Consider the following 27951-nt stretch of genomic DNA (forward strand, 5'->3'; position numbering starts at 1 on the left):
GCAGCGCGAGATGCCGTCGGAGCAGTTCCGCATGGAGACCCTGGAGGCTCTCCGGAGCAGCCGCAAAGGGCAGCTCGTCTACTGTCGGCGGTGGGACCCGGGCGAGGTGCGTGGCGGGGTCTCGGTGGGTGGGCTGGCTGGTGGGTGGGGGGCGAACTGGGCCTGCTGGACTAGGCCCCCCTGAGCGGGGTGGGCCTCGGGCTGAAGGAGGTCCGATGCCCGTGCCACTAAGATAATAACAATAACATTTATTTGCGGCTGTTATGCCAGATAATACAGAAACTAACCTGACAAGTCACAGTGGGTCGCCGTGTTAGTCTGTTTGCAGTAGTCAAAAAGGGCAAGAGTCCAGTAGCACCTTAAAGACTAACAAAAATATTTTCTGGTAGGGTAGGAGCTTTCGTGAGCCACAGCTCACTTCTTCAGATACACATCTGAAGATTGTATCTGAAGAAGTGAGCTGTGGCTCACGAAAGCTCATACCCTACCAGAAAATATTTTTGTTAGTCTTTAAGGGGCTACTGGACTCTTGCCCTTTTTAACCTGACAAGGAGAGGGCTGTGGCTCAGTGGCGGAGCATCAGCTTGGCATGCGGAAGGTCCCAGGTTCAGTCCCTGACATCTGCAGTTAAAGGCACTAGGCAAGTAGGTGATGTGAAAGATCTCTCTGCCTGTAGGGTTGCCAACCTCCAGGTACTATCTAAAGAAATAAAACTTATGCTGTGCAAACAGTAGTTTAGAAAAACAACAGCACAAGGCTCAGCCTCTATATATCTTTTGTAATGAGTCAATTCAAACGAGCATAAAAAACATAATAGTCTTATACATTCAGACAACTAAGGTAAGTAAATAATCCAAATATGCACAATAAACACAAAGTCTTATGCATTCAGACAACCAAGGTAAGTAAGTAATGTTCTTTCCTTTTTCTTCTTTTCAGGAAGGTAACGCCAGGTTGAATTCACCAGCAGGCACAGTCCATGAGAGTCCCAAAATTGTGCAAGAATACAAAATAAATAGAACCAACGTCCAGCGTTGCGAAAGAATAAAGCACCTACCCGGTTTATTAAATACCTCATGCTTGAAAAAGGACAGAGACAAACAACTGATGAAGCAAGTTTATTGCGAAATGAGCACTGATCTGGAAGTGTCGTTTTGGTTCTATTGAATTTTGGACTTTGGTTCTATTTATTTTGTATTCTTGCACAATTTTGGGACTTTCATGGACTGTGCCTGCTGGTGAATTCAACCTGGCATATTGTGCATATTTGGATTATTTACTTACCTTAGTTGTCTGAATGTATAAGACTATTTATGTTTTTTATGCTCGTTTGAATTGACTCATTACAAAAGATATATAGAGGCTGAGCCTTGTGCTGTTGTTTTTCTAAACGTCCGGGTACTAGCTGGAAATCTCCAGCCAATAGAGATCAGTTCACCTGGAAAAAATGGCTGCTTTGGCAATTGAACTCTATGATGTTGAAGTCCCTCCCCAAACCCCACCCTCCTTAGGCTCCCGCTGTTGGCGAAGAGGGATCTGGCAACCTTCTCTGCCTGAGACCCTGGAGAGCTGATCTGAGTAGACAATACTGACTTTGATGGCCCAAGGGTCTGATTCATTATAAGGCAGCTTCATGTGTTCTTGTGAATAGATTTACAAACCAAGGCTTTATATCTCCGTCTGTGTATCATGAGTCTGATGCATGGGATCAGTAGATTGGGCTTTGAGCCAGTGTAGTGTAATGGCTGTCCTGATCTGGATAGCCCAGGCTAGCCTGATCTCATCAGATCTCAGAAGCTAAGCAGGGTCAATCGACCCTGGCTAGTATTTGGATGGGAGACCTCCGAGGAATACCAGGGTCGTGACACAGAAGCAGGCAATAGCAAACCACCTCTGAAAGTCTCTTGCCTTGAAAACCCCACCAGAGGTTGCCATAAGTCAGCTGTAACTTCACGGCACAAAAAAACATGTAATGGCTAGTGGCTGAACTAGGATCTGGATTCAAATTCCTACTTACCTATGATGCTCCACTGTCAACCTAGCCTACTTCATGGCGTTGTGTGGAGATATAATGGAGATGGAATACTGATGTATCCTCTGATGGATTTTCCTTGGAGGAAGAGCAAGATTAAGATGTAATTGTTTTGCTGTTTCACGTGTGAATTTGTTGCAAATCTTTGTAGTGTTTTTACTTTATTTTAAAATCCTGGGTGGTGTTGTGGCTTAAGGCTAAATTTAACAGTGTGGATATTACATATGTATTTTGTTTCCTGTAGGAAATTCTGGAAGGGTACAGAGCTCCCCCTGAGCTGTCACCCTATTCAGGTTGGGTGCTGGAACGACTGCTCTCCCGCTCTCCCAAGGAAGGCCCTGTCTTTACAAGTTCAGCTCTTGAAGAAGAATCTGCTCCTGTTATATCCCAGGTGTCCTCTTTCACAAGCACTGTTTCACCCACCAACCTGTTGCTTTCCAGACCACTTTCAACAGAAGCACCAAGTGATGCGCAGGTAATGGTACGGTGATCCTGGGGCCCTTGGTCTTTGTTCTCAGAGCTGCTTTTGTGTCTTAGTCTTGTGAAGCTATAATGGTCTTCAGACACCTTTGCCATCTTTTGGTCACTTGTTCAGTCCTTCCTCTTCGTCTGTGACTTCCATCTGGAATCATTAGTACTTGCCCCATCTTGTGGTGAGGTAACAGGTGTGTCTGTTGCTGGCTGGAAGTCTGATGTCGCAGCATACTTTGCACAGATCATAGTTTAGAAACCAAACTGTAAAACAGCAAGCTGTGGTTCGATCTTTTTCTTAAATTTCATGTTCCATCCACTCAGCACTCTTTCAAAGTGTGATGGCAGTAACTCAGGTTTGTCAATGTGAGTGTGGTGTAGAGCTTAGAGCAGCGTTTCTCAACCTTTTTACCCTTGCAGAACCCTTGAAATAATATTCATGTCTCAGGGAACCCCTGCATATGATTTTCATATTATTAGCATATTCATCACTATTTCTTGTTGAACCCCTAGTGATTTCTCACGGAACCCTGGTTGAGAAACGCTGGCTTAGAGTGTTGGACTAGGATCTGGGAGAACCAGGTACGAATCCCCGTTCTGCCATGAAAGCTTTGCTGAGTAACTTTGGGCCAGTCACATACTCTCACCCTAACCTACCTCACAAGGTTGTTGTGACTATAAAATGGAGGAGAGGACAATTTTATAAGCTGCTTTGGGTCCCCACTGGGGAGAAAGGCAGGGTGTAAATGGAGTAAGTAAATAATTGTGGACATAATCAAAACCTAGTTAGAAGTAGTTTGAAGAAACAATAGTTTGCAAACTCGCCTTAGGCCATCGCCTCATTCTGTTGTATTAGCCAGTTGTAAAGCATGTTTTGTCAATTCAGACTTTATATCACACCTTGTATAGTCTGGGTGGACTGAGCCACTGCATTTCTTTCTGTCGTGAGTCTTGGAAGAGGCACACTTTGGCACTGAGCATCAGGGTGGATTGATTTCAAACAATGCAATGCATACTTTATATCACTGAGGAAAAAAGGCAAATCACTGATTTAGAAGACGAAGAGTTGGTTTTTATATGCCAACTTTCTCTACCGCTTAAGGGAGTCTCAAACCGGCTTACAATCACCTTCCCTTCCCCTCCCCACAACAGACACCCTGTGAGGTAGGTGGGGTTGAGAGAGCTCTTAACATGGCTTCATGTGCAGGAGTGGGAAAACAAATTTAGTTCACCAGATTAGCCTCCACTGCTTATGTGGAGGGGGGGGAATCAAACCCGATTCTCCAGATCAGAGTCCTCCGCTCCAAACTACCGCTCTTAACCGTTACACCACACTGGAAAGGGAGACTGTTCTCATTACAGTCAACCACCTTTAAATGCTCTTTTATAGAGCTTGGGATTTCACAGGATGTGAGGATGGATTCCTTCTGGATATTCTCAGGAAGACTATTTCCACAGCCTGAGGTGGGGGTGCTCCTGCCTTAAAAGCCTGAGATGGGGCAGTGGCAATTTTCACATGTTTGCAGAAGGAGGTGGAGGGAAGAGGCTGGTTGCTTGCTTGAAGATGGCACAGGAGTTCATATTAACAACTTGTTTACCCAATTTTTCTACAGAAAAGGAAACCAATTTGTCCCTGCGACTGTAAGAATCTTTCAGGCCACAATAATTCCACATTTATTGTTTGGAGCCCTGGTGTGGATCCAGGCTTTTAACAAGGGGGTGGAACAGATAAATATGTCTTTCTTGCGGCGCATACTTGGTATACCCAACTCATTTGGTTACCATACACTTTGCACAGAGTTAGGCCTTCATCTTATTGAAAGTAGAGCCTGGATCTCTACTATTAAGTTCTGGCTGCGCTTATACTTTCGTCCCCCCTCAAATAGCCTTATAGCAGTTTGGTTGCCGACCCTTATGTATTTAAATGGTCTGAATTCATACAAAGGAAAATCAATACTTTTGGCATTGATATAGGGGGGTTGGCAAACTCTGGGGATGCTTATATTCTTCGGATGATTACAGGGAGAATTTGGGATATGGAATTGCAGAAAATAAGTGCTGGAGCAAACAAGATCTGCTCACCTACTGTCAGGCCTGCTCGCTGTGTCTAAGATGGTTTCGCTTTCTCACAGACTCCCGTTCAAGGACTGTTTCTGTTTCTCTAAACCGTTTCTCTAAACGCTCGTATTCCTGTTCCCTTTGAAGCTAGCGGGTGCCCGTGGGAGCCTTGGTGTTTCTAGACTGTTTGGGGTTCTCTCTCACGAGACTGTATTGCTGCTGCTTTTCTGGTATTCTCATATAATCAAGTGCTTGCCATTTCCCCCCCATTCCTGCCTTTGGATTTCTAAGCTCTGCTTGCCTATGTTACCAGTAAACCTACTCTTTTGGACTACTAAGTCTCCTGGTGTGGTTTTTGGATTTCTATGGACCAAGTGCTTACATTAAGGCAGGAATGGGGGGGAAATGGCAAGCACTTGATTATATATTTTATTATATATTTTATGACTGATCTTCCCTCAGTGAGGGAAAAACGGTTTTATGGGTTATTACCGATTTGTTTTCTAAACAAGTGCATCTAGTCCCGTGTGCTGGTATTCCCTCCGCCCCAAAGTTGGCCCGCCTCTTTGTGTCACATGTCTTCCGACTGCATTCGTTTCCGCGCAAGATTGTGAGCGACCGCGGAAGTAGTTATGTTGCCAAATTTTGGAAGGCTTTCCTCAAACTAGTTGGGGTGGAACAGGGTCTCTCTGGTGCTTTCCACCCCCAAACTGATGGACAAACTGAACGGGTCAATGCAGTTTTGGAATGTTATCTCCGTTGTTATGTAAACTACCACCAGGATGATTGGGTTGGGTTGTTGCCTTTTGCTGAGTATGCTTATAACAATGCTGTACAAACAATCCACAGGTTTCAGCCCGTTTCAAACTGTATATGGCCAGGACTTCGGTCCCATTGGCCATATCGACGTTTTGGGGGAGGAGGGTGGTAAGGATGTGGCAGCTTGGGTGGACGCGATTCATACCACCTGGCCCTGGCTAGTAAAGAATCTGGAGCGAGCTAAACGTAAATACAAAGCTCAAGCCGACAAGCACCGGTCTCCTAGCCAGGACTTTAAAGTGGGAGAGTTGCTCTATCTGTCAATAAAAAACCTCCGGTCCACCTACCCCTGTAATAAACTCAGTGCCAAATATGTGGGTCCCTATCCCATTTCTCAAATCATTAACCCAGTAACCGTGGAACTCTCTCTTCCGAAGACTCTGAGGCGCATCCATCCAGTTTTCCATGTAAGCCTCTTGAAACCTCATATTGCATCTTCGCAATGGCATCCCGAACCTCTTCCAGATCAACCAGTGATAGTGGGAGGGGAGGAGCATTTTGAAATTGCTAAAAAACTGGACTCTCGTGTCCGTCATGGCTCTCTTCAGTACCTGGTTCGTTGGAAACACTTCTCCCCTGCCTATGACGAATGGGTTCATTCACGAGATGTTTCCGCCCCGCACCTGGTGCGCGCCTTTCACAATGCCTACCCCCACAAACCGTCCCCCTTGCAGGATGGGGGGGGGCCTAAGGGGAGCAGACTGTCAGACTCGCTGTGTCTAAGATGGTTTTGTTTTCTCACAGACTCCCGTTCAAGGACTGTTTCTGTTTCTCTAAACTGTTTCTCTAAACGCTTGCATTCCTGTTCCCTTTGAAGCTAGCGGGTGCCCGTGGGAGCCTTGGTGTTTCTAGACTGTTTGGGGTTATCTCTCATGAGACTGTATTGCTGCTGCTTTTCTGGTATTCTCATATAATCAAGTGCTTGCCATTTCCCCCCCATTCCTGCCTTTGGATTTCTAAGCTCGGCTTGCCTATGTTACCAGTAAACCTACTCTTTTGGACTCCTAAGTCTCCTGGTGTGGTTTTTGGATTTCTATGGACCAAGTGCTTACACCTACATCTTTTGGCCTTTCCTTTCCAAAAAGATCAATGGCCGATTATTTTTCCAACTTAACCCACCCCTCCCAGCGCAAAGCCTTTATGTTAGCCAGATTAAACATATTCCCGTCAGCTATAGTTTCTGGCAGATTCAGGGGTATCCCCTGGAACAAAAGAATTTGCAGCTGCCAGGTGACAGAACCAGAATCAGTTGAGCATATAATATCCTTTTGTACCGTCCCCTGTATCATAAACAACGTCTAGAATCAATCCTCACGTTACACCCTTAAAAAACTTAACACATGATGGTATCAGATTTTTATTAGAGGACAAGACACCTGCTGTCACTGAACATGTGGCAGAGTTTCTGATGATTGTCATCAAAAATAAAAATAAGAGGGTAAAGAATAAATAAACAGTTTAAAACCAACCAAGGTAATTTGTAGGCACTGGGCAACATCAACTGGAAGGGTGCCGGTGTTCGCTGCAGTTCATATCCGCTGGCTGGATGAATGTATTGTTATGGTTTTTAGATTGAAGTGTTTTAACTTGATGGCTGAGTTTTGGTCAGTTGTTGTTTGTGAATCCTTGCGGGTGCCTGTATTTATGCTCCCTTGTTGCTATTTTACTATGCCAATAAAGGTGTCTGAATCTGAACAACCTGTTTGTAATGTCCTTTTGAGCATTTAGAGCACTTTGCAGTTTATTTTAATCCTTGCAACAGCTGAGATTTATCCTCGTATGGGGGGTTTAGGGCTGAGAGAGGGAGACAAATTTGAACTGCAGTTTTCTAATTTGCAGCTCAGTCTGTTAGCTGCTATGCTAGAGACACTTCTGCAGTGTTCTGCGTTGCCCTTTCCCTCCAACTATTCTTTCCGGTCTTGAATCCAGATGCTGACTTCTGCTCTCTTTCCACACAGGACTGTGAGAAATGGAGAGATCTGGAGACCAACCAGGAGATCGTTACTGTGCCTCCACCTTCAAAAAACGTGGAGGTAGAAGGCCTCATACGCTTGCACGAGGAAAGCCAGAGGTTGAAAGGAAAGGTAAGTGCATAGCTCTGTACAGAAGGGAAGTATCAGTGCTGTAGCTGGAGGTAGCAGTGACAAGAAGGTCGGTGATCACTTGCAACCTGAAGCAACAGAATATCTAATATGGCTAGTGCCACACATTTTTGCCCATGTCAGGGGCTTATATATAAATCATTAATGCAAAGAGAACATCGAGAAACTGTTACCAGTATAATTGCAGCAACATTTGAGTTGCTAAACTGGTGGGATTTTTGAATTTTAAAAGCAAAACGACACAAACTGTGTGTGTACTCATAAACTTGCAGCTGTGCATTCAGACTTTCAATTATGTCAAATGTACAGTTTTTTCAAAACGCATCCGAGTCTTTCCCTCCTTGGTTCTCCACCCTGCAGGAAGAGCTCAGGAAGCGCCTGGAACAGCAAGAACAGGTGGTGAAGGCCGCCTCAGAGGAGGCAAGCGAGCTGCTGAAACGCTTCGATGAGCTCAAGGAGCTCAAGCAGCATCAGGAATATCAAGACCTGCAGCAAGTGATAGAGAACAGGTGAGTGGTTTGCTTAATCAGACCAAGAATTTGGGCGGGGGCCACAAGATTCAGTGTGTTCGTTTAGCTAGGAGCCATTGCCAGATCCCATCCTCTCTGAATTTGCCCAGGCCACTTCCAAAACCTAGTGACCACCACTGCGTGGTGTGGCTGTTGGTTCCATAAGTCCTGCCTCGTGAGAAGAAATGTTTTGCTTCCATCTCTCCTGCGTCACCTGCCTACCGCCAGCATCGTCAGGTGACCGTGTGAGTATTTGCTATGCCTGGCTTCCTGACTTTTGCTTTTCTTCCATTTCAGCTCCAAAGAAACTCAAGGGCAACAGGAAAAGCTGAAGGAGGAGCATCGACGCAGAGCCAAGGTCTGGGCTTAGAGCAGGGAAAGCCATTCCAAGAAATGGTGCTTGGGAGCTAGAACACACCAGAGAGTGAGTGGAGGGGCTGGGGCTCAGTGGTAGAGCACCTGCTTGGCATGCAGAAGGTCCCAGGTTCAATCCCCGGCATCTCCAGTTAAAGGGAGTAGATGATGTGAAAGACCTCTGCCTGAGACCCTGGAGAGTCACTGCCGGTCTGAGCAGACAATACTGACTTGGATGGACCAAGGGCCTGATTCCGTAAGGCAGCTTCATGAGTGGAGCAGAAAAGGCCCTTGAACCTAACCGGGTCCTGTCATAGTGTGAGCTTGGCTCCTGGGATGGTAGAGGAAGGAATTCCTTCTTGAGCCCAGTTATGACAATGAGCCAGACCTGAGTGAGCAGAAGAAATCCACAGTGTGTTTCAAAGGAAGCCCTCTTCCCCGTGGGTGGCAATGGCAAATGCTGTCATTGTTCTTTGTAGTGTGTTACTTTTGAGAAGCACACTGCATCTTGCATGTGTGTTCCCAGCCCGGCCTCCTTTCCGGGCAGCTGGCAGGGGGTTACTTGCCTAGCTTCAAGGGCAGAACGGTGCCCTGTGCCCCATTATTGGGTCTTAGTTGTTCAGGGGAGATTCTTGAAGAAGTTGGTTTTTATATGCCAACTTTCTCTACCTTTTAAGGAGAATCAAACTGGCTTACAATCTCCTTTCCTTCCTCTCCCCACAACAGACAACTTGTGAGGTAGGTGGGGTGAGAGAGTTCAGAGACAACTGTGACTAGCCCAAGGTCACCCAGTTGGCTTCATGAGTGGGAGTGGGGAATCAAACCCAGTTCTCCAGATTAGAGTCCACCGCTCTTAAACACTACACCATGCTGGCTCTCATGCTGAAGTTTGTCCACTTCATCTTTGGCACTCAGCATAGCAATGTACATATTCTCCTAAACTGATTGCCATCTCTGACAATGTATGTCAATGAATATAATTCAACTAATCATCCCTTGTCTAGAAATGTACTTTCATCTCTCCTGAGCCTATGTAAGCACTTGTCCCCGTTGTACTCCTTCAAGCAACATCCGCAGACAGGTAGTCCAAAAGGGTTGACTTTATTAGAAAACATACAGGTATTCAGAGCTTGCAGAAGTAAAAAGGCAGGAATGGGGGGGCAAGGATATACAGCAGAATATATGGAGGAATAGTGGTCATAAAGGTCATATCAGATAGTACAGGTTGACATGGCAACCCCAGGCTAACGGTGCCAGGCTCCCACGGGCATCAAAGGCTGGAGAGGAATGCAACGGTTAGATAAACAATCCTTGAGCAACGCATCTGCGAGAAGACAAAACACAGAGAGGAGAGCAGGCCTGACAGCCTATGAAATAGCACTGCTCAATGGCCCTGAATTCTAGCGCAATAAAAGGGGAAAGGTGGTAGCTCAGCATTGTTGCTTTGTAGACCTCTGCTGTGCCTTCCCTCCCTACCCCCTTCCCACTAATTAAAAAGTCTGTTCTTTTAGAGAAGGTGATTCATCTTTCTTACTGTTTTTGTTGATCACATGTGAAGCGACCTGACACTGAACCCCAGACCCTTGGTCCATCAAAGCCAGTATTGTCTACTCTGACTGGCAGTGGTTGTCCAAGATCTCGGGCTGAGGTCATTTCCATCACCTGCTACTGATCCTTTTATATTCCTTTCCCAGATTCTTCACATTTGTTTTTCCATTTTATCCTGCTTCTCCTGTAGGGTGTCCAAAGGTTGGGTGGAAAAAGACTCAAATATGTATAGAAATATATTTATTTTAAGGCGCTAATATCTATATTAAAAATATTAAAAATTATGTTAAAAGAAAGCATAGTGGCAACTAATACAGGTTGATAAACTAAAACCACATTCCAAATGCGTTTCTGCCCCCTGGCCTTCATCAGTGATCTAATAACTGTGAGGGTCTGTATGCCTGGCCTTTGGTAGGCCTTTGCCTTGTATGCTTTCCCCCCCCCCCCCTGGACTCGTAAAAGCAGTCCAGGTCTCTTGACTTTCCTTGGTTCAGGCGCAGCGTCTGACGGGCCCCAGGTTGGAATGTCTCCCCCCTCTTCCCACGTCCCTCCCTGGCTCTCGCTGACTCCCTTCCACCACTGTGGCCTTGGTGGGTAGATAGTACTAACAAGCTCTGAGTTCTTTGATGTTTGTACCATGCACAATTATCTCGTAGATTCCCATAATACACGTTTGACATCTGCTTCCCTGTAGGGGTTATAATTCTGCTTTTGTGAATCTGGATTCACTTGCAACTTTACCAGTGTAAGGCCTGTACTTCTCTGAAGCTTCCAATAAAGTTTCTTGTTTCTGCATGACCGTCTGAGCAAGTGATTTTATGGAGTTTGCACAGGGAGGTTGGGAACCCTCACATTAACATCCCTTATAGTGCACACCACTATATATTACAACATGTATAACAGTATTATAGCAAGATAATAACAACAACCCAGGTATGTACCGTATGTAGGGATGTTTTCCAGTTTGACTTTGTGCCCAATATATTCTGTAAAATTTATAAAATTAAAGAGCCCGCTGCCGTGGAATGCTTTCTGCTTGTTCTTTTCTGGGCTAAAGTGGTTCAATGTACTGCACATGTTGTAAATTTAGTACTCCCCCATTTTAATACATGAGTCTACCAGGCTATAGACTTTACTGCGTCACACGGGCTGTCATTTTCGGTTCCATTCCCCTACTTTTGACAGCTGTCTCTGGGTAGAGCATAATACTAAGGGTTTTAATGGTAAATTGTGAAGAGCTGTTCTCGTCTATGACTGTTTTTAATAAAGATTGATTGATTGATTGACAGCTGTCTCCTCTCCTCCCTGTGCTTTCAAAGCTTTTGAACCGGAAACTACGTGAGGCAGAGCAGCAGCGCCAGCGCCAAGAGGAACTGGAGCGCCTTCGCAAGGAGGAGAACCAGGAGCGGCTCCGGCGCCTCTATTCCATCCAAGAGGAGGTGCTGCGGATCAATCAACAGATTGGGGTCCATAACCGGCATAAAGACTTGCCTGGGATCGACCTGTCAGCCTACAGTAACCGTGGCAATCAGATTTGCGGGGAAGTGTCCAGGCTTGTCCACACAGCCAGCGAGGTAAAGCGGCTCCAAAAGAACCTCCGTCGCTGTAGGCGTAGAACAGACAGCCTGGATCATTTTGTCCACCTCTTTGTAGAGGCAGAATTCTCTAGGCCTGCAGTTGACTCAGAGATTGCCGGGTGGGTCAGACTAGAGTCTGCATTGAAGGGCCCAATATTTGAGCCAGCGTGGTGTAGTGGTTAAGAGTGGTGGTTTGGAGCAGTGAACTCTGATCTGGAGAACTGGGTTTGATTCCCCACTCCTCCACATGAGCAGCGGAGGCTAATCTGGTGAACCGGGTTGGTTTTCCCACTCCTCCACATGAAGCCAGCTGGGTGACCTTGGGCTAGTCACACTCTCTCAGCCCCATCTACCTCACAGGGTGTCTGTTGTGGGGAGGGGAAGGGAAGCCATCTTGTGGTATAAGCCAGTTTGATTCTTCCTTAAGTGGTAGAGAAAGTCGGCATATAAAACCAACTCTTTCTCTTCTTTTTCGTATGGAGGTGACATTAAAACGTGTGGGCGTGACCTACAGTCTGCAGTAGTAGAAGAAGAGTTGTTTTTTATACCCTAATTTTCTGCCTTTAAGGAGTCTCAAACTGGCTTACAATCAGATTCCCCTCCTCTCCCCACAACAGACACCCTGTGAGGTAGGTGGGGCTGAGAGAGTTTGGAGAGAACTGTCAGTGGCCCAAGGTCACCCAGCAGTCTTTATGTGGAAGAGTGGGGAATCAAACCCATTTCTCCAGATTAGAGTCCTCTGCTCCTGATCACTGCACCATCCTGGCTACAGCCTGGTCCTATGTTTACCAGGAACAATGCCTTTGTCCTAATTTGGTTTCATCGCTTCCTGAAATTGCTTGAGCAGTGAGACATTTTTGCACTGGGTTGGGTTTTTAAGTAGGCTGAACGAGGCAGCGTGTTTTTTTAAACATTCATTTACTATGTGAATAGCTTTCTCCCTTTGTGCAAGTGGCTTGTCTTTGGATTTTTATGCCCTCGAAATACGAGGTCATAGGCTTTAAAGGGGGACAGAATGTTGTCCACTCATCCCTTCCCAGCCAGCCTGTCTACTGCACCAACTAAGCTGTGCTGCATGACGTTGGTTTGTAGCAGGCATCTGCCGTGGTGTTTCCTTGGAAGAACATCTCTTATCCCAGAGTTTCGGTTTCCTCCATGCACAGCCGCTGACTCTTTTAGATGTTCTGTTGCTGTCTGAAGCAACCACCCATGTACAATATTGAAGCATCCATCTGGGAATTGCAGTCCAAAGGCCCCACTATTCTCTTTTCCTTGTTTTTTTGCTGCTCTGTTCTTCAGCCAGTTCTTCTGAACACAGTGATGTTGCCTGCGGGGGGGGGGGGGAGGGCAGAAGAGAAGAAGAAGAGTTGGTTTTTATATGCCAACTTTCTCTACCATTTAAGGAAGAATCAAACCGGCTTACAATCACCTTCCCTTCTCCTCCCCACAACAGACACACTGTGAGGTAGGTGGGGCTGAGAGAGCTTTAAGAGAGCTATGACTAAACCAAGGTCACCCAGCTAGTTTCATGTGGAGGAGTGGGAATCAACCTGGTTCTCCAGATTAGAGTCCACCTCTCCAAACCACTGCTGTTAACCACTACACCATGCTGGCTCTGTGTTTCCCAAGGCAGGTTGTATTAATCAAGAGGGAAGGTCAACAAGGTAAATGTTGAAACCCTACAGCTAAGTGATCCTGTAGTGATCTCCTGATTTCATCTTGTCTCCCTTCCTCTTTTCTGACAGAGAGGGTTTCCCGCTCAGGTGGACATGGCCTCTGCTGAACAGGTACTCCTGGAAATGCAAGGGTTAATTGCCAGTATGCAGCAAGAGATTGGCCTGGCCATGGAAGAGAAGAGGAGGCATGAGGAGGCGGCGGCGGCAGCAGAGGCGGCAAAGGAGAGGGAGAAGGAGCTGCAGAAGCAGGAGCTTGCCAAAGCCCAGGCCCCAAATCCTGCAAAGCTTGTTGGAGGGAAATCCCTGGAGGCCGGTGGGTTCACTCATCCCTTTGTTGCTTATTCATTGGCCTTTTACTTAGTGAATAAATATTGGTCATTGTGCCATCTGGCCTGCACGTCTCCAGTAAGCATTGTGATGCCTGGTTCTCCTGGCAATCGTTAGATTGAAGTGTCTTTTTACACTTGCTGGAAGTGGCTGGCAAACAGTTTGAAAAACCTACAATAAAACCAGAACATGTAAAACAGCAGCTCTGGGGAGGGGGCGTGGTTCAGTGGTAGAGCATCTGCTTGGCATGCAGAAGGTCCCAGGTTCCATTCTCCGGCATCTCCAGTTAAAGGGACCAGGCAAGTAGGTGATGTGAAAGACCTCAGCCTGAGACCCTGGAGAGCCACTGCCAGCCTGAGTAGACAATACTGGTTTTGATAGATCGTGGGTCTGATTCAGTATCAGGCAGCTTCATGTGTTCATGTGTTCAGATCGCAATACATCTCAAAACGGTGCTTGAAAACATTACAACTCTCTCAGCCAACTGCTGCTCTAAAGAGGAATTTCTTAACAGAATTTAGGTAAGGTGATGCCTATCTTACCTTTGCGGTAAAGAATTCTAGAGGGGGAGGGGCCACCACCAAGAGTGTTCCGGTGCTCTTCACGTGACTGAGCAGCACTCGTGAGCTGGCCTCAGTTCATTCTAGGCCACCTTGAGATCAGAGCAGACACACAGGTTTAGCTCCAGAGTTTTCAACACGGAAGGATTGCCTTGTTAGACGTGCTGGTAGCTCAAGACCTGTATGTAATTCTGTAGAGTAAAAGTAAAACCCAAATGGTTAATTGTTAAACACTTCAGAGATGCATTCTGTACTGTTTAGTCCATTTGGCCTCCGGACGTTTAGGACTTCTAGAAGTAACCGCGCACAGTGGATTTTAATTGGAGCTTTGTTAGTTTCTGAACCAACAGGTTGGTTAACTGTACAAGCGCAACATTTTATGACTGGCCCTGAGTTTTCATCGTAAAAACAAGCACCTCTTTCTAGTCTTGATTGCCATGAGAGAAAAACTTGGAGCTCTAGGTTCTGGCGAAAGCTTCCAAGCCTCTCCATCTCTGACTTCCGTTACTCTTTGTTGCTGCCAGATCTCTCACGTTCATTCAGACTCTGAACCTCGAAAACATGCCGTGTCATACGAGTGTCTTTATTTTGTTTTTTTAAGTCATGCTGTTGTGGGTCTGTAATAGTTGAAGCTTGTCACTTCCCAGTACCCTTCAGGAGATGGAGTTTGCTTTGCGAAAACCTTTAGGCAGCTTCTGAGAACTGTTCTGGCAGGGTGTGTTTCACTTGTAATGTTCTGAAGCTTTCCATGGCATGTGTTGGGATGCCTCATGTTCACATCTTTATTTCCCCACGGCCTCTCTTAGGACTGCAGGTGAAAGCAGCGGAGAAAACTCTGCAGTGGTACCAGCAATTGCAGAAAGAGTGTGAGCAGTGCGTTGCTTCCTTCAGTGGGCTGGCTGACAGCCAAGACAGCCAGGTAAGGATTCACTGTGGCCCGACGTGAACCTCTCCGACTGCAGAATTCGGAGGGTTTTTTGTCCAATGGCCTAAGTACAGAAAAATGTACTTCCATTGAATCTGTTGATCTCATAGCCCCCACCTCTCCTCTTTTTTAATCTCACATTTATTTATTTGTTGTGTTTGAGTTCTTGCCACACAGTGTTTCCCAAGGCAGCTTGTATTAATCAAGCAACAATTGCCCTCAGCCGTACAAACTAAAAAGGCAAGTCATATTAAGCCAAAGCGTTTGAAGAAGAAGAGTTGGTTTTTATATGCCAACTTTCTGTACCTTTTAAGGAGAATCAAACCGGCTTACAATCTCTTTCCCTTCCCCTCCCCACAACAGACACCTTGTGAGGTAGGTGGGGCTGAGAGAGTTCGAAGAGAACTGTGACTAGCCCAAGGTCACCCAGCAGGCCTCATGTGTATGAGTGTGGAATTGAACCCGGTTCTCCAGATTAGAGTCCGCAGCTCGTGTGGAGGAGTGGAGAATTGAACCCAGTTCTTCAGATTAGAGTCTGCCGCTCTTAACCACTACACTACAGTTCAGTCTGACAGTATTGGAAAGAAGTTAGTGTTTGTATCCAATGAAGTCCAGACTGATTTTCTGATGGGGATAGTGTTCTTAGGAGGAAGTGAGCATGAGCTGGTGGCAGACATCTCCGTGCTTCAGCCTTCTGCTCAACTGGCTGCTTGAGCAACATCTTTGCTTTAGCGCTTCCCACTCCAATATGTTGCCATTCTTCAGCTGATCAGCCAGGAATAAAATAGCTCTGAGCGTGTGACGAGAGTGCATTGGTAGTGACCAATTGCAGCCTCACCCCACACCCTCTTAGAATTAAGCACTGCCTCCCTTGACAACACTTAGAGATCACCTCCCAGTTGTTTTTTCTGTGAAACATCTAATGACACTCTCACATCACCAATAATTATGCTGCTACCTGGCTGGGCCTATATATTTCCATCACTTCATATTTATTCTTAAAACTTACATCTTGCTTGTTAGCCCCATTCTGAACACTCAGTATTTCCCTTCTGGGCTCCAGCAGCAAATGGCAACACCTTGTCCATAAGCACTGTGTGTGTGGTTTTTCGCTTTCCTTGGGTTTGTGTCCTAGACCTTGTCTTTAACGTTTTCTTTTTCCTCCACTTATCTCTCTGACTCCTGCATTGCTCAGAGAGGAGCCTTTCAGTCTCCTTGCTTATTGGCGGAGGAATTCTCACAGAGATGGAACTCTGGGACAATTCATTGGAGCATGTTTGGAGCCTATTTTTAATCATGTGCTTCCTTGAGTCCTGCATAAAATGTCCATGTAATGAGGCAATCTCCCAAGTCCCCACCACAAGTACCGAGAGGAATTTGTGTCACTATACGTGCTTTCCAAAACTTACTTGAGGGTCGCATGGTAAATTAAGCTGAGCCAGTGTGGTATAGTGGTTAGGAGCAGTGGACTGTAATCTGGAGAACTGGGTTTGATTCCCCACTCCTCTGTGTGAGCAGTGGACTCTAATCTGGTAAACTGAGTTGGTTTTCCCACTGCTACACTTGAAGCCTACTGAGTGACCTTGGGCTAGTCACAGTTCTCTTAGAGCTCTCTCAGCCCCACCTACCTCACAAGGTGTCTGTGGTTGGGAGAAGAAGGGAAGGAGATTGTAAGTCGGTTTGATTCTCCTTAAAAGGTAGAAAAAGTTGGCATATAAAAACCAACTCTTCTTCTTCTAAAACAGTTTGGTTCCCGCAGATCCATTCCACTGCTTGAGGTGCTTTCCTTTGGCGGAACAAGCGTTCCTGGGCTGTAAGAAGACAGGGGAAAGTCTCCTCTGCTAGCAGAATGGATCCAGAAGGTCCAATCCAGTGTCTGTTCACAAATAGATCTGATGTCAATGGGTCATCACTAACCAGTAGTTTTGATCAGGGTGAAGCCATAATAGATAAGCTGTCTTCACAGAACTTTATCCTGCCTGAAAAAAGGGGAGCTGCTGTTTCCGAGGCTCTCGAACAGGAGCCAAAATATTTGCCTCCTATAAATTAAAAGTTTTGCCGCATGATGCCAAGTGTAATCTGCTCCCGCCCCCCAAGTCTTTTGGTCATCATGGGATGGATCATGATTTCACAGCATAAAAGTTTATTTTTTAAGAGAAAATGTTGTGTCCCTTGAAGTGGTGCTTCTCGTTTGCAAAAACGAACCCCATAGAAAACTCATCAATGATGCCTGTTGTCGTCGTTGCTTTCTTTTCAGGTGAAAAAAATCAGAATGGATTTGCAGAAGGCAGCCACCATCCCGGTTAGCCAGATTTCTACCAGAGCAGGTCAGCATTGACTTTCCCTCGCACTGTGGGAGCCTCTTGGAACCCTTTGCCAACAGCAGCAGCAACACTTACAGGCTGCTGATAGAGATACAGAAAGCACAGGGATGGGCTGCCGTTCTGATCCAGCAGGGCTCTTCTTATGATGAATCCCTGGCAGATGGGCAATCTTGACAGCTATTAAGCAGAATTAATATTTAGCTAGACTTCTGCTCTGGTATGCATTGAAGTGTGTGTGTTTACCCGATGTAAAAATCACAACAGCATTTAAGCAAACATAGCCACATCTGTGGGTAGTCATAAATGCAACTTTCTCAGTAGGCACATTTTTAACTGCATAATTTTTAAGTTCTTGAAGCTATGTAATTTATTTATTATTTCAACGTACTATCCCACTCTCCCCAGCTCAATGCTGGGCTCAGAGTGGTTTACAAAGAAATATAAACATCCTATTACATAGATAAAAACCTTAAAACAGCAATTGAAATTGCCCTATAAAACATTCATATAAAACAATGTCCTAATTTATCTAGAGGTGCCTCTCGGGTGTTAACATAAAACCGCATCCAGGCGAGCAGATGGATAAAGACCCAGTTGAATATGGGGGTGGATATCAGCAGTGGAGGTGAGGGAGGCCAGCGTTTATACATAAGGGGACTTAGCTGGCCTCAACCATAGGCCTGGCGGAATACTTCTGTTTTACTGGCCCTGCGGAACTCTTTAAGGTCCCGCAGGGCCCTGGTCTCACAAGAGAGGCTATTCCACCAGGCAAGGGCTAGGGCCAAGAAAGCCCTGGCCCTGGTCGAGGCCAGCTGGACACTCCTCGGGCCGGGGACCACTAAAAGGTTGGTATTCGTTGAATGAAGCGGCCTCCGGGGAACATACCAGGAGAGGCAGTCATACAGATACGAAGGTTATATGTGGGTTTTAGGGGATCTCGACTGGCATTCATGTAGCCGTTGAGACAGAGATGTAAATTCATCTGGGGATGAGGTGGGAAAGGCTTGTTGAGGGTCTCATTCTCTGCCTTTAAGGAGCTGCTGGACTTGTTTTGGTTTGCTATAATAGACTAACATGGCTACCCTCTGTAAAACAGAGTGCCTTCAGCTGCACACGTTAAGGCCCGCACATCATGTTGTCCAACCTCTTCACAGTATTTACACTTCAAAGATTTTAAAGATGCGCTGTTATATTGAATGGGCCATTGGCTGTTATAAGAATATAACCATCAGCAAATACCATAAGGGAGAATTTTGTCAATTTCACTAGCTATGTTAATTTCAGTTTTCCATTCACTGCCCTTGACATAAAAATGGCACCATCATTGCAATTCACAAAAAATCACAAGCAGAGGGACATAGAACACCACATGGCAATTGACTTCATTAAAGATCAGGAATACATGGAGTAGAAGATTGAATATAAAAGTTTTAATAATTTCCCCCCACTTCTTGGTCACTTTGACCCCAATTATTTCGGCAATTAATTTGGATAAAGCAGGAACGTAAAAATTGTCTTTCTGAGTCGGACCATGACCCACCTATTCCAGTTCTGAGTTTGATTAAGGCATATTACCTTAATCAAAATTCCCTCTTGAATATTATGTAACCCTCCTCAAACTTCTGTGCTTGTCTCAACAGGTTCTCAGCTGAGAGAGATATTTGATAAGATCAATAACTTCCTTTCAGGAAAGTCCGTACATAGTGGCGGACGCAATGTAACTGTTACTCAACATCCTCAAGGCCTGGCATTCGTTTATTTCAAGCTGGCAGAAAAGTTTGTGGTAAGGATCATCACCCCTTTCTCTCTTCCCTTCTCCTATCATCCTGGTAGGAGAGGGTTTTCTTCATAGGATATTGTATTCTGTAGAATCCAGACACCAAGATTCTTCTATGTATTCTTGATTATGTATCCTCTTCCTGCTCTCTTAAGGGCACCTAATTGTTTGGTTTACCCCCTTCCTTTGAAGTGAAGTTGTCACCCCCGCCTTGAGAGGGTTGTTTTGGTCTATCCCAGGGTCTTCAACCTTTTTGAGCTTGCAGGCACCTGTGGAATTTTGAGAAGGGGTGGTGGTGAGCACCGCTCCAAAATGGCTGCAAACCACCAAATGGCTGTTGCAGGAGGTGGAGCCAAACACAATATCTTTGGCCAAAGAACTGCAGTAAGGGAATAAAAAGAAATGCAGGGAAGTCTGAGGGGAGAGAGGAAGAGGAGGGGGAATAAAAAGAAGGAGAGCCTGAAGGGGCAATAGAACCATGCACTGAATAAAGAAAGGGCAGGTGCTTACCAGTTCTCCTGATCCTACACTGGCTGCAGTCGGTACTTCAGAGGTAATCCCTTTCATTGGAGTGAGGGGAGCCAAAAACAAGCCCTGCCTTAAAATGGCCCTGTTCCATTTTCTGAAAAGGTCAGTGGGCCGTAGGAGAAGTACTACTGGTTTCCATGTTGGGGAACCCTGATCTCTCCCAGTGACGCTTTGAAGCAAAACTCAGTTTGTTTTTGTTATAAAAGGTAAAGGTCCCCTGTGCAAGCACCGGGTCATTCCTGACCCATGGGGTGACGTCACATCCCGACGTTTTCTAGGCAGACTTTGTTTATGGGGTCATAAACAAAGTCATCTTCCCTTTACTCCCAGTCATCTTCCCTTTACCCCCAACAAGCAGGGTACTCATTTCACCAGCCTCGGAAGGCTAGAAGGCTGAGTCAACCTTGAGCCGGCTACCTGAAACCAACTTCCATTGGGATCGAACTTAGGTCATGAGCAGAGCTTGGACTGCAGTACTGTAGCTTACCACTCTGCGCCACGGGGCTTTTGTTATACCAGGTAGTTAATTAAATGGTGCTTGAGAAGAACTGGAGGCTCAGATCAGATGTCTGAGATTTCCCAATTCCCAGAGTATGGATTTCGGAGACCAAGATTGTCTCATAGATCCTCTCATTTCTTCTTGTCCATTCTCAGGCAGGTTTTTCTCCCCTGCCCTAAGATTGCTGTAACCTTAGTTTGACTTTTTTCTGAAAAGGCTAACAATGCTTAGTGCTAAGCAGGATTGGAAGCTGGTTTGCAAACCATGGTTTGGAGATGATCTTGGTTGGCATTTACCATTGTTAGTCCTTTTGGACATAGAGATAACACTATGTTGAACACACCTGAAGCTGCCTGAATCAGACCATCAGTCCATCAAGGTCTGTATTGTCTACTCAGACTGGCAGCAGCTCCCCAGGTCTCACAGAGGTCTTTCACATCCCCTACTTGCCTGGCCCTATTAACTTGCAGTGACAGGGATTGAACATAGGACCTTCTGTATGCAAAGCAGGGGCCCTTCTATTGAGCAACAGCCCTTCCCCTCGTTGACAGCTAATCATGGAGGGTGTGGTCAGCAAGTTATTGCTTTCTGCTAGCCTGCAAGTCGAGTCTTTCAAAGCTACTTTGCCTGGTACCTTGGAAGCACCTCTTCCTTGTATTGGGTGCAGAATGCTTTGTGAGCCCAGGTTGCCTTTTTTTTGTCGTCATCATTGAACTTGACGAAGGCATTATGTGGTTCTTCACCTGAACATTTTCAGAAACAAGGAGAGGAGGAAGTGGCTTCACATCACGAGGCGGCTTTCCCCATCGCTGTGGTGGCTTCCGGCATCTGGGAGCTGCACCCCAAGGTTGGAGACCTCATTCTGGCACATCTGCACAAAAAGTGTCCTTATGCCGTCCCATTCTACCCAGCATTGAAGGAAGGCACTCCCCTGGAAGAGTATCAGAGGTAATTGGATCACACTGAAACGTCCATCCCGGAAACGCCATCTCCTGGGTTATGCAAGACACCCCTACGTGGCCCCTGTTCAGTTGTTTCCACCAACTTTGGGATGGGCTTAAGGGGAAAGGGAAAGGGTTGCTCTACTGTGTATCCTCTCCCTGCTGTCTTAACCGGAGACAGCCTTGCAAGAGGCTGTCTTTGATGCCTCATGTTTGATGCATCACCTTAGCCTGCTGCTCTGTTCCTGCCTGGAGCTATGGCTGTGTTACGTCCTGACATGTGCTTCAGGGCTGGAAGCCTGGCTTGGCTGGGTCCTAAGCCTAGTGGGATTTTACAGTTTACTGGCTTGTGGGCGGTTGGTGCTTTCCGCCTGGTGGTTGTCTCTGTGGCCCCAGGGGCACATTCTCTGCAAACATCCTTTTGTGGGTGTCTCAGGTGGTGGTTGGCAGTTGGCCTCTCATCAGTCAAGAAAGAAAGGCAAAGCTAAATATAAGAGGACCCCCTTAAAAAGTGAAGTCCCTGAGACTGAGATTATTATTTGTTTTGCTGTCAAGTTGCATCTGACTTCTGGCGACCCAATGGGGTTTTCAAAAAAGTGATGTTCTGAGGTAGTTTGCCATTGCCTGCCTCTGTGTAGCAACCCTGGTATTTCCTGATGGTCTCCCATCCAAATACTGATGAGGGCCAACCCTGCTTAGCACCCGAGATCTGACAAAATTGGGCTGGCCAAGCCTTTGAATGGCATACTGGGCGGGGGACCCTAGTCTTGCATTGGAGTAAATATTGTAAAAAGATTTACTTTTATCCCTTCTTTGTTATGCCTTCTAACCCAGTGGATTGACCCTCCATACCAAATGCAGTCTACTAACTAGGTATGGTGCCCCATCAGGGACTCCATAAAAGTGTAGCTGCTTACCTGGATTGCATAACGGGGACTGTCAAGAGCTGTTGAGGAACATTCAGTTTAGTGAGTCAAGTTGCATGAGAATATCCTAGTGCAAACCACTGAAAGATGAGGGCCCAGCAATGAAGGCTTGTGCCCCTTTTCCTGGAGAGTTTGTGAGTGTGTGTTGTTTGCCAGAATGTCATAAACCAGTTGAACCAAAGTTGTTAACCGTTCTGCTGTTTTGCTGAGCAGTTGCAACGGGTCAAAGTTTGAAATGATTCAGCAATAAAGCAAGAAAATTAGTTTGTATTTTGATCCCATGTTGCCGCCAGCTTGGCTCCCAAAGAGGTTAGCAGTGTTTAGAATGCAATACAAAGTCATTGTAAAGCCATACAAAGTCATTGTAAAGCCACAATGGCTTTCTGAGTAAACTTTGAAACAATAACCAGGAGAAGCAGAATATGTCTTGAACAAAGAAGAGGTGGCAAGTTGAAGCATCAGTGCCAACTGAAAGATTTTGCTTTAACTTTTTGAAGTCAAAGCAATATACAAAGCACAGCATTCTCCAGGGTTGGTGATGAGTTGACCACGTTACGATTCTTATGCAGTTGGTGACCCTTATGGTGGACAAACAAGCCATGGTAGTTCGTTCACATTGAGAAGATCCCAACATAAGTCGGTCGGCATGATCTCTAACCCATTTAAGCTAGAATCCAGAATGCAGGTGGCCGGAGTCTGAGAGCATGGCATGATTTATATATTTGATGATAACATTGAAAGGCACACATTCTGGAATGAAGTCTTGAGTTCAAAACCAGGCTTACAGAGCGGAACCTTCTCTGAAATTAAGCACTGATCAGAGGGCACTGATCAGAGGACAATCATGCTAAGAAATGCTGAAGGCAGCAGGAAAAGAGGGACCCACAAGAGATGGATTGACTCTATAAAGGAAGCCACGGCCCTCAATTTGCAAGACCTGAGCAAGGCTGTTAAAGATAGGACATTTTTAGAGGACATTGATTCATAGGGTTGCCCTGAGTCAGAAGCAACTTGTCAGCACTTAACACACACGCACAGAGGGCACCAGTGAACTTGATGGATTGTTGATGATATTTATACTCCAGCCTTTCTATTTGTATGCTCATAAATCCATGTTGTATCTATAGAAAATAGGCATTTGAGGGTCTTGTACTTCAGTTGCTAGCAGTTGATACTGTCAGGTAGTTGTAGCGAAGATGACCAGAGGAGAGCTGTCCTTAGGCTCTCCTCTGCAGTTGATTCGATGTGTTGCTAACCAAATGCGTGTCTTCTGGTACGCAGGACACTTGGTTACCAAGTTAAAGATTCAAAGGTCGAGCCACAGGATAACTTCCTGAAACGTATGTCCGGGATGATCCGCCTGTATGCCGCTATCCTCCAACTTCGGTGGCCTTACGGAAACAGTCAGGGGGTGCGTACGTCTTCTTGCCATTGTTTATCTGTATGGCAGACATTTTAAAAAGGTTCTCCATTCTCAACTTGATTTTCTGCCATCCCATCATTCTTTGTGTGTGGGGGGGAAGAGGACATGCATGCATCCCATTTGGGGGAATGGTGGTGATGAAGGGGAACTGTAGGTACTTCCAAAAACTGGCTGCAAAACCAGTCTATCATAGGTCACTCTAATGATTGCCTGTCTGGAGTTAGTTTGGAAGAGGAGCATATACAGTTTTAGGAATGCCAGTGGTTTGTGGAATCATACTTAAAAGGTAAATAGCAGGATTAATAATATGTCTTGTTCTTTAGAGTCATCCTCATGGACTGAACCACGCTTGGCGCTGGCTGGCACAAATGCTGAACATGGAGCCCCTAGCAGATGTGACGGCTACAATTCTGTTTGACTTCTTGGAGGTATGAACATATATGAACATATGAAGCTGCCGTATACTGAGTCAGACCAATTGCCCATCAAGGTCAGTATTGTCTATTCAGACTGGCAGCAGCTCTCCAGGGTCTCAGGCAGGGGTCTTCCACATCACCTACTTGCCTGATCCCTTTAACTGGAGATTCTGGAGATTGAACCTGTAAGCAACTTGGCATGTGGGTCTTACACTTTCTATAGTATCACAGAATTAAATCCAGAGTTTTATCTCTAGGGGCTTTTAAAGAGCACTTTTCATTCATCTGGTTCGCTGTGGAAGCTGTTGTCTTTTATCTCCCTCTGTTTTTTTACTACTCAGGTCTGTGGGAATGCTCTCATGAGGCAATACCAAGTGCAATTTTGGAAGATGATGCTACTTATCAGAGAAGAGTATTTCCCAAGGTACAAGGAAATGGGTGGCTGATAATGCAGGAAGCTTCTGCTTGTAGAACCGTGACAGGGACCACTTCCTCTTTTTCAGATCTGAATGGAGGGGCATTTCCTGACATTCCATCACCGCTTGTAGTGACAGAGGAAAGTCATTCTTGGGGATTGCAACTGATAGGCTGTGTTTCTGACTTGAAGATTACTGCGGAATCTTTTGAGTTGGACTGGGATCTTTTATCCCACTTTTTAGATTCCACTTGCCTCACAAAGCAAGGCGCAGTAATGAAACTTCAATATACGAGACTGCCAGAGGGCACAGGACACAAATGGAAATGAGGCTGGAATGGAGGTGGTGCCGATTATCCTGTAGCCAGTGGTCCTCTGGATGGTAACAGAAGGGCCTTTTGCGTTATGAATAGTACTTAGAAAAATAAGAGTTGTCTTTTATATCCCACTTCTCTCTACTGTAAGAAGTCTCAAATCGGCTTACAATTGCCTTTGCTCCCCCCTCCCCACAACAGGCACCTTGTGAGGTGGGAGGGGGGCTGACAGAGTTCAGAGAGAACTGTGACTGGGCCAAGGTCACCCAGCAGGCTTCATGTGGAGGAGTGGGAAAGTCATCCCAGTTCACCAGAGTCCGCCGCTCATGTGGAGGAGTGGGGAATCAAACCCAGTTCTCCAGTTTAGAGTCCGCTTCTCATGCAGAGGAGTGGGGAATCAAACCCAGTTCCCCAGATTACAGTCCACTACTCTCATCCACTACACCACACTGGCTCTGGGTTCTCTGGGTACAGATGTGGGTTCTCCAGTTTTGTTTTGAAAGTGCCAGGATAATCCATATTTTGCTATAAAAAGTTATATTTGGTGACAAACTGGGCACATTTATAAATGTGCTTGTTTCTGCATGTCATGGGGAAGGGCAAAGACTTTTGCAAGATGCTGAAGGCCTGTTATAATTCTATCCTGCCTTTTTCTAGCTTCTGGGAGAGTGAAACATTAGAACATCTTATGTTCTTAAGATGAGGATAAGGATGCTGAATTCTACATGATCCCAGAATGAACAATTCTGATAATACCAGACATCTGCCCCCCCCCCTTCCTTTACAACTCAGAAATTATTTTGATCAACCTCCCTAGGTGGTTTTGTGGAATTGTAGCTGGGGTGCTTCCCATAACTGGAATCTACATCCTCTCCCATACTTTTTAATATTGGAAAGCAATTGGCATATTTATTTACTTTACTTATTTCAGTTATTCCCCGCTTTTGTCCCCATTGGGGACCCAAAGTGGCCCACGTCATTCTCCTCTCCTCCCATTTTATCATGCTAGGATGACAGAGGGTGACTACTAGCTCAAGATAACCCAGTAAGCTTCCATGGCATTTCCAAAGTGGGACTTTGAAGCTGGAGCTCCTAGATCCTGATCCCACACTACACATATATGCTGGATCTCTAAATATTGGAAGCAGTCAGCACATTATCTGCCCCACCCCAACGTCTCGTCTCTACATTCAGCATCCTCTTCCTTGTAGGTTTTGTTCTCAAGATCCCTTAGCCTCCTCACTTCCATATTGTGAATCCTCTTTAACTTGTCCACAGCAATCCTTGAGTTGTAGTGGGTTATCCCCCTTGAGATCTTAAACCAGGTCTTCGAGTAGGGAAGTACAACTATTTCCTAAATGTTGGGGCATTGGTTCTGCTAACGCACCCTGAAGTAACCTTGGCCTTTTCTGCTGCAGTATCTCCTTCTTGGCTTCAAGTATTGGTTAGTTGTCTGCTGTAACACTTTAAATACTTGCTGGCAGATACAGTTTCTGGCTGTAGCACATGTCTCTTATTCTCTGCAGAATTGAAGCAATTACTAATACTGGAGAAATGGGCTCCTTAATGAGGTTCAAGCAGTTCTTGGAGGTAAGGTGCCCCCCACTCCCTTCCTTTAAGACGGACTTAAATATTTTCTGTGCACCGCATCCCACATTGCTCCTGCAGGGTCTGTCCCCTTGCAAAGAGAGGCTTTTGGTCCATTTGTAATACATTTACAGAATTACACATTCACCATGAGGGAGTAGGTACCCGGATACAGCGCTAGTCTGTAAAACAAATCTTCCCCTAAAAGCAAATGCATTATATCCTAGGAACGTCCCACCCCCAAGCCTGTTCTGCCTAGCTAGCTGCAAAACTTAGACATGTTCATCTGTGTCATGCTAGCTGCATTACAACACCCTGAAGCAGGGGTCCATTACCAGTATAATGTCCTACCTTTTGGCTTGGCCACCGCATCTCTAAGTATGTGGGTGTGGCGGTGGGCTAATTGGCCACACAGGGGATTAAGATTTTCCCATATCTAGATGACTGGCTGTTAACAGATGCATCCCTGGGGGCTTTACTCAGTAGTGTTGAGTCTACAATCTCCCTATTGGAATCTCTAGGGTTTATTATCAGTTTTCAAAAATTGAGACTTGTGCCTCTGCAGGAGGTCAAATTCATTGTTACAGTGCTTAACTCCAGAGCGGGTGTGCTCTTCACTCCAAAGAACTAGGTGTATTCAGAGCCTTGTGGATGCATTCACTAGAGTGAGGTTCCAAAAGGCTGTTAAGGTTCAAAAGCTATTGGATCTAAAGGTTCAAAAGCTATTGGATCTAATGGCTTCCACAACAGCCATGGCCCCCCACGCAAGGTTAAGGAATGTGCCCACTCCAGCCGTGGTTCCTGTCAGCGTTTAAAATCAACATTGACCCACAATGGAAAAGGTGGTACATTCCCGGGTCAGTTGTACGTTCCTTGAAATGGTGGAGTTCAGAACATAACCTGTTACAAGGAGCCCATTTTGGTGTACGGACACATGATTGCCAAATCTTTACCAATGCCTCCCTAGGAGGTTGGGAGTGTGTGGTGCCTGTGAGCACCATGGTGCCTGCCAACACCTTTCCGGGCACCTGCCCAAGTGTTTTTAGAAAGTGGGCAGGTCCAGGTAAGACTCCTGCCCAGCAAGGCTTCTGATTGGCCACTGGAGGCTTAATTGGCTGTGTTGATTTTTAAAAACAATGCTTTGGCAGCAACTGCCACCACAGCACACAGATCTTCCCTGCATGATGGAAGATAAGCTGCGGCAGCACCCACCACTCTCTGTCAAAATTCCAAAGGTGCCTGCAGGCTCAAAAAGGTTGGGCCCCTTCGCTGTGGTTTCTCTTCAGCCCTACCAGACAAGGGGTGTGTAGGTCTTAGCTGTCACGTAATGGAAGAAATGTCTCCTAGCCTTTTAATGCCCATTGAGAAAATGCCCTCAGCTAACTCTAGAATCCACTGACCTTCCCTGACCATTAGCATTCAGTCCTGTTATACAAAATAAGTCTTTTCTTTTGATGCCACAATAAGTCTTTTCTTTTGATGCCACATCGTAGCACCTGGGTTTACTGTATCATTCAGCTTTTCTGCTGTCAGTTCAAATGAATCCTCGGTGGCTTGCCAAAGAATCTGGTAGGAGGTATCACACGCTGCAACTTGTGGAGAGGTGGAGCAATGCGGCAAAAACCTTGTCCGGGCTTGTATGCGTTGTCTGCCTCTTCATAAATCACAGTGACTTCTGTAATGTGCGCTGTCTTCCAGCGTGCAGCTGAGCTCCCAGATTTTAAACAGTCTTTTCCTCTCTCTCTCTCCCTCCCAGAAATGTTTACAGCGAAGGGAAATTCCTCTGCCAAAGGGGTTTTTGCCGCCATCTTTCTGGAAGTTATGATTTGGCTCCTCCTGTTTT

General features: G+C 45.9%; 1 protein-coding gene across 1 annotated transcript; it reads left to right on the plus strand.

Annotated features, from left to right (window-relative positions):
• The first annotated feature begins 4 nt into the window (after positions 1–4).
• Positions 5–27951, plus strand: GLE1 (GLE1 RNA export mediator). Its single transcript, XM_056860505.1, has 16 exons — positions 5–106; positions 2277–2507; positions 7339–7464; positions 7843–7991; positions 8289–8349; positions 11213–11467; positions 13216–13459; positions 14840–14952; positions 17216–17285; positions 18923–19065; positions 20844–21034; positions 23235–23364; positions 23700–23804; positions 24134–24216; positions 26048–26111; positions 27865–27951. The coding sequence occupies exons 1-16, from the start codon at positions 11–13 to the stop codon at positions 27931–27933; spliced, it is 2130 nt and encodes a 709-aa protein (XP_056716483.1). The 5' UTR covers positions 5–10; the 3' UTR covers positions 27934–27951.

This window comes from Euleptes europaea, chromosome 14 (genome assembly GCF_029931775.1).
Source record: "Euleptes europaea isolate rEulEur1 chromosome 14, rEulEur1.hap1, whole genome shotgun sequence".
In the NCBI taxonomy this organism is placed as follows: Eukaryota; Metazoa; Chordata; class Lepidosauria; order Squamata; family Sphaerodactylidae; genus Euleptes; species Euleptes europaea.

What these genes read in the sequence shown, in the direction of transcription:
- GLE1 (XM_056860505.1), top strand. Translation starts at nt 11, where the DNA reads ATGCCGTCGGAGCAGTTCCGCATGGAGACCCTGGAGGCTCTCCGGAGC. An exon ending in TTGTCCACACAGCCAGCGAG is followed by an intron (nt 11,468 to 13,215) that starts GTAAAGCGGCTC and finishes CTTTTCTGACAG; the next exon opens with AGAGGGTTTCCCGCTCAGGT. An exon ending in CCAGATTTCTACCAGAGCAG is followed by an intron (nt 17,286 to 18,922) that starts GTCAGCATTGAC and finishes TTGTCTCAACAG; the next exon opens with GTTCTCAGCTGAGAGAGATA.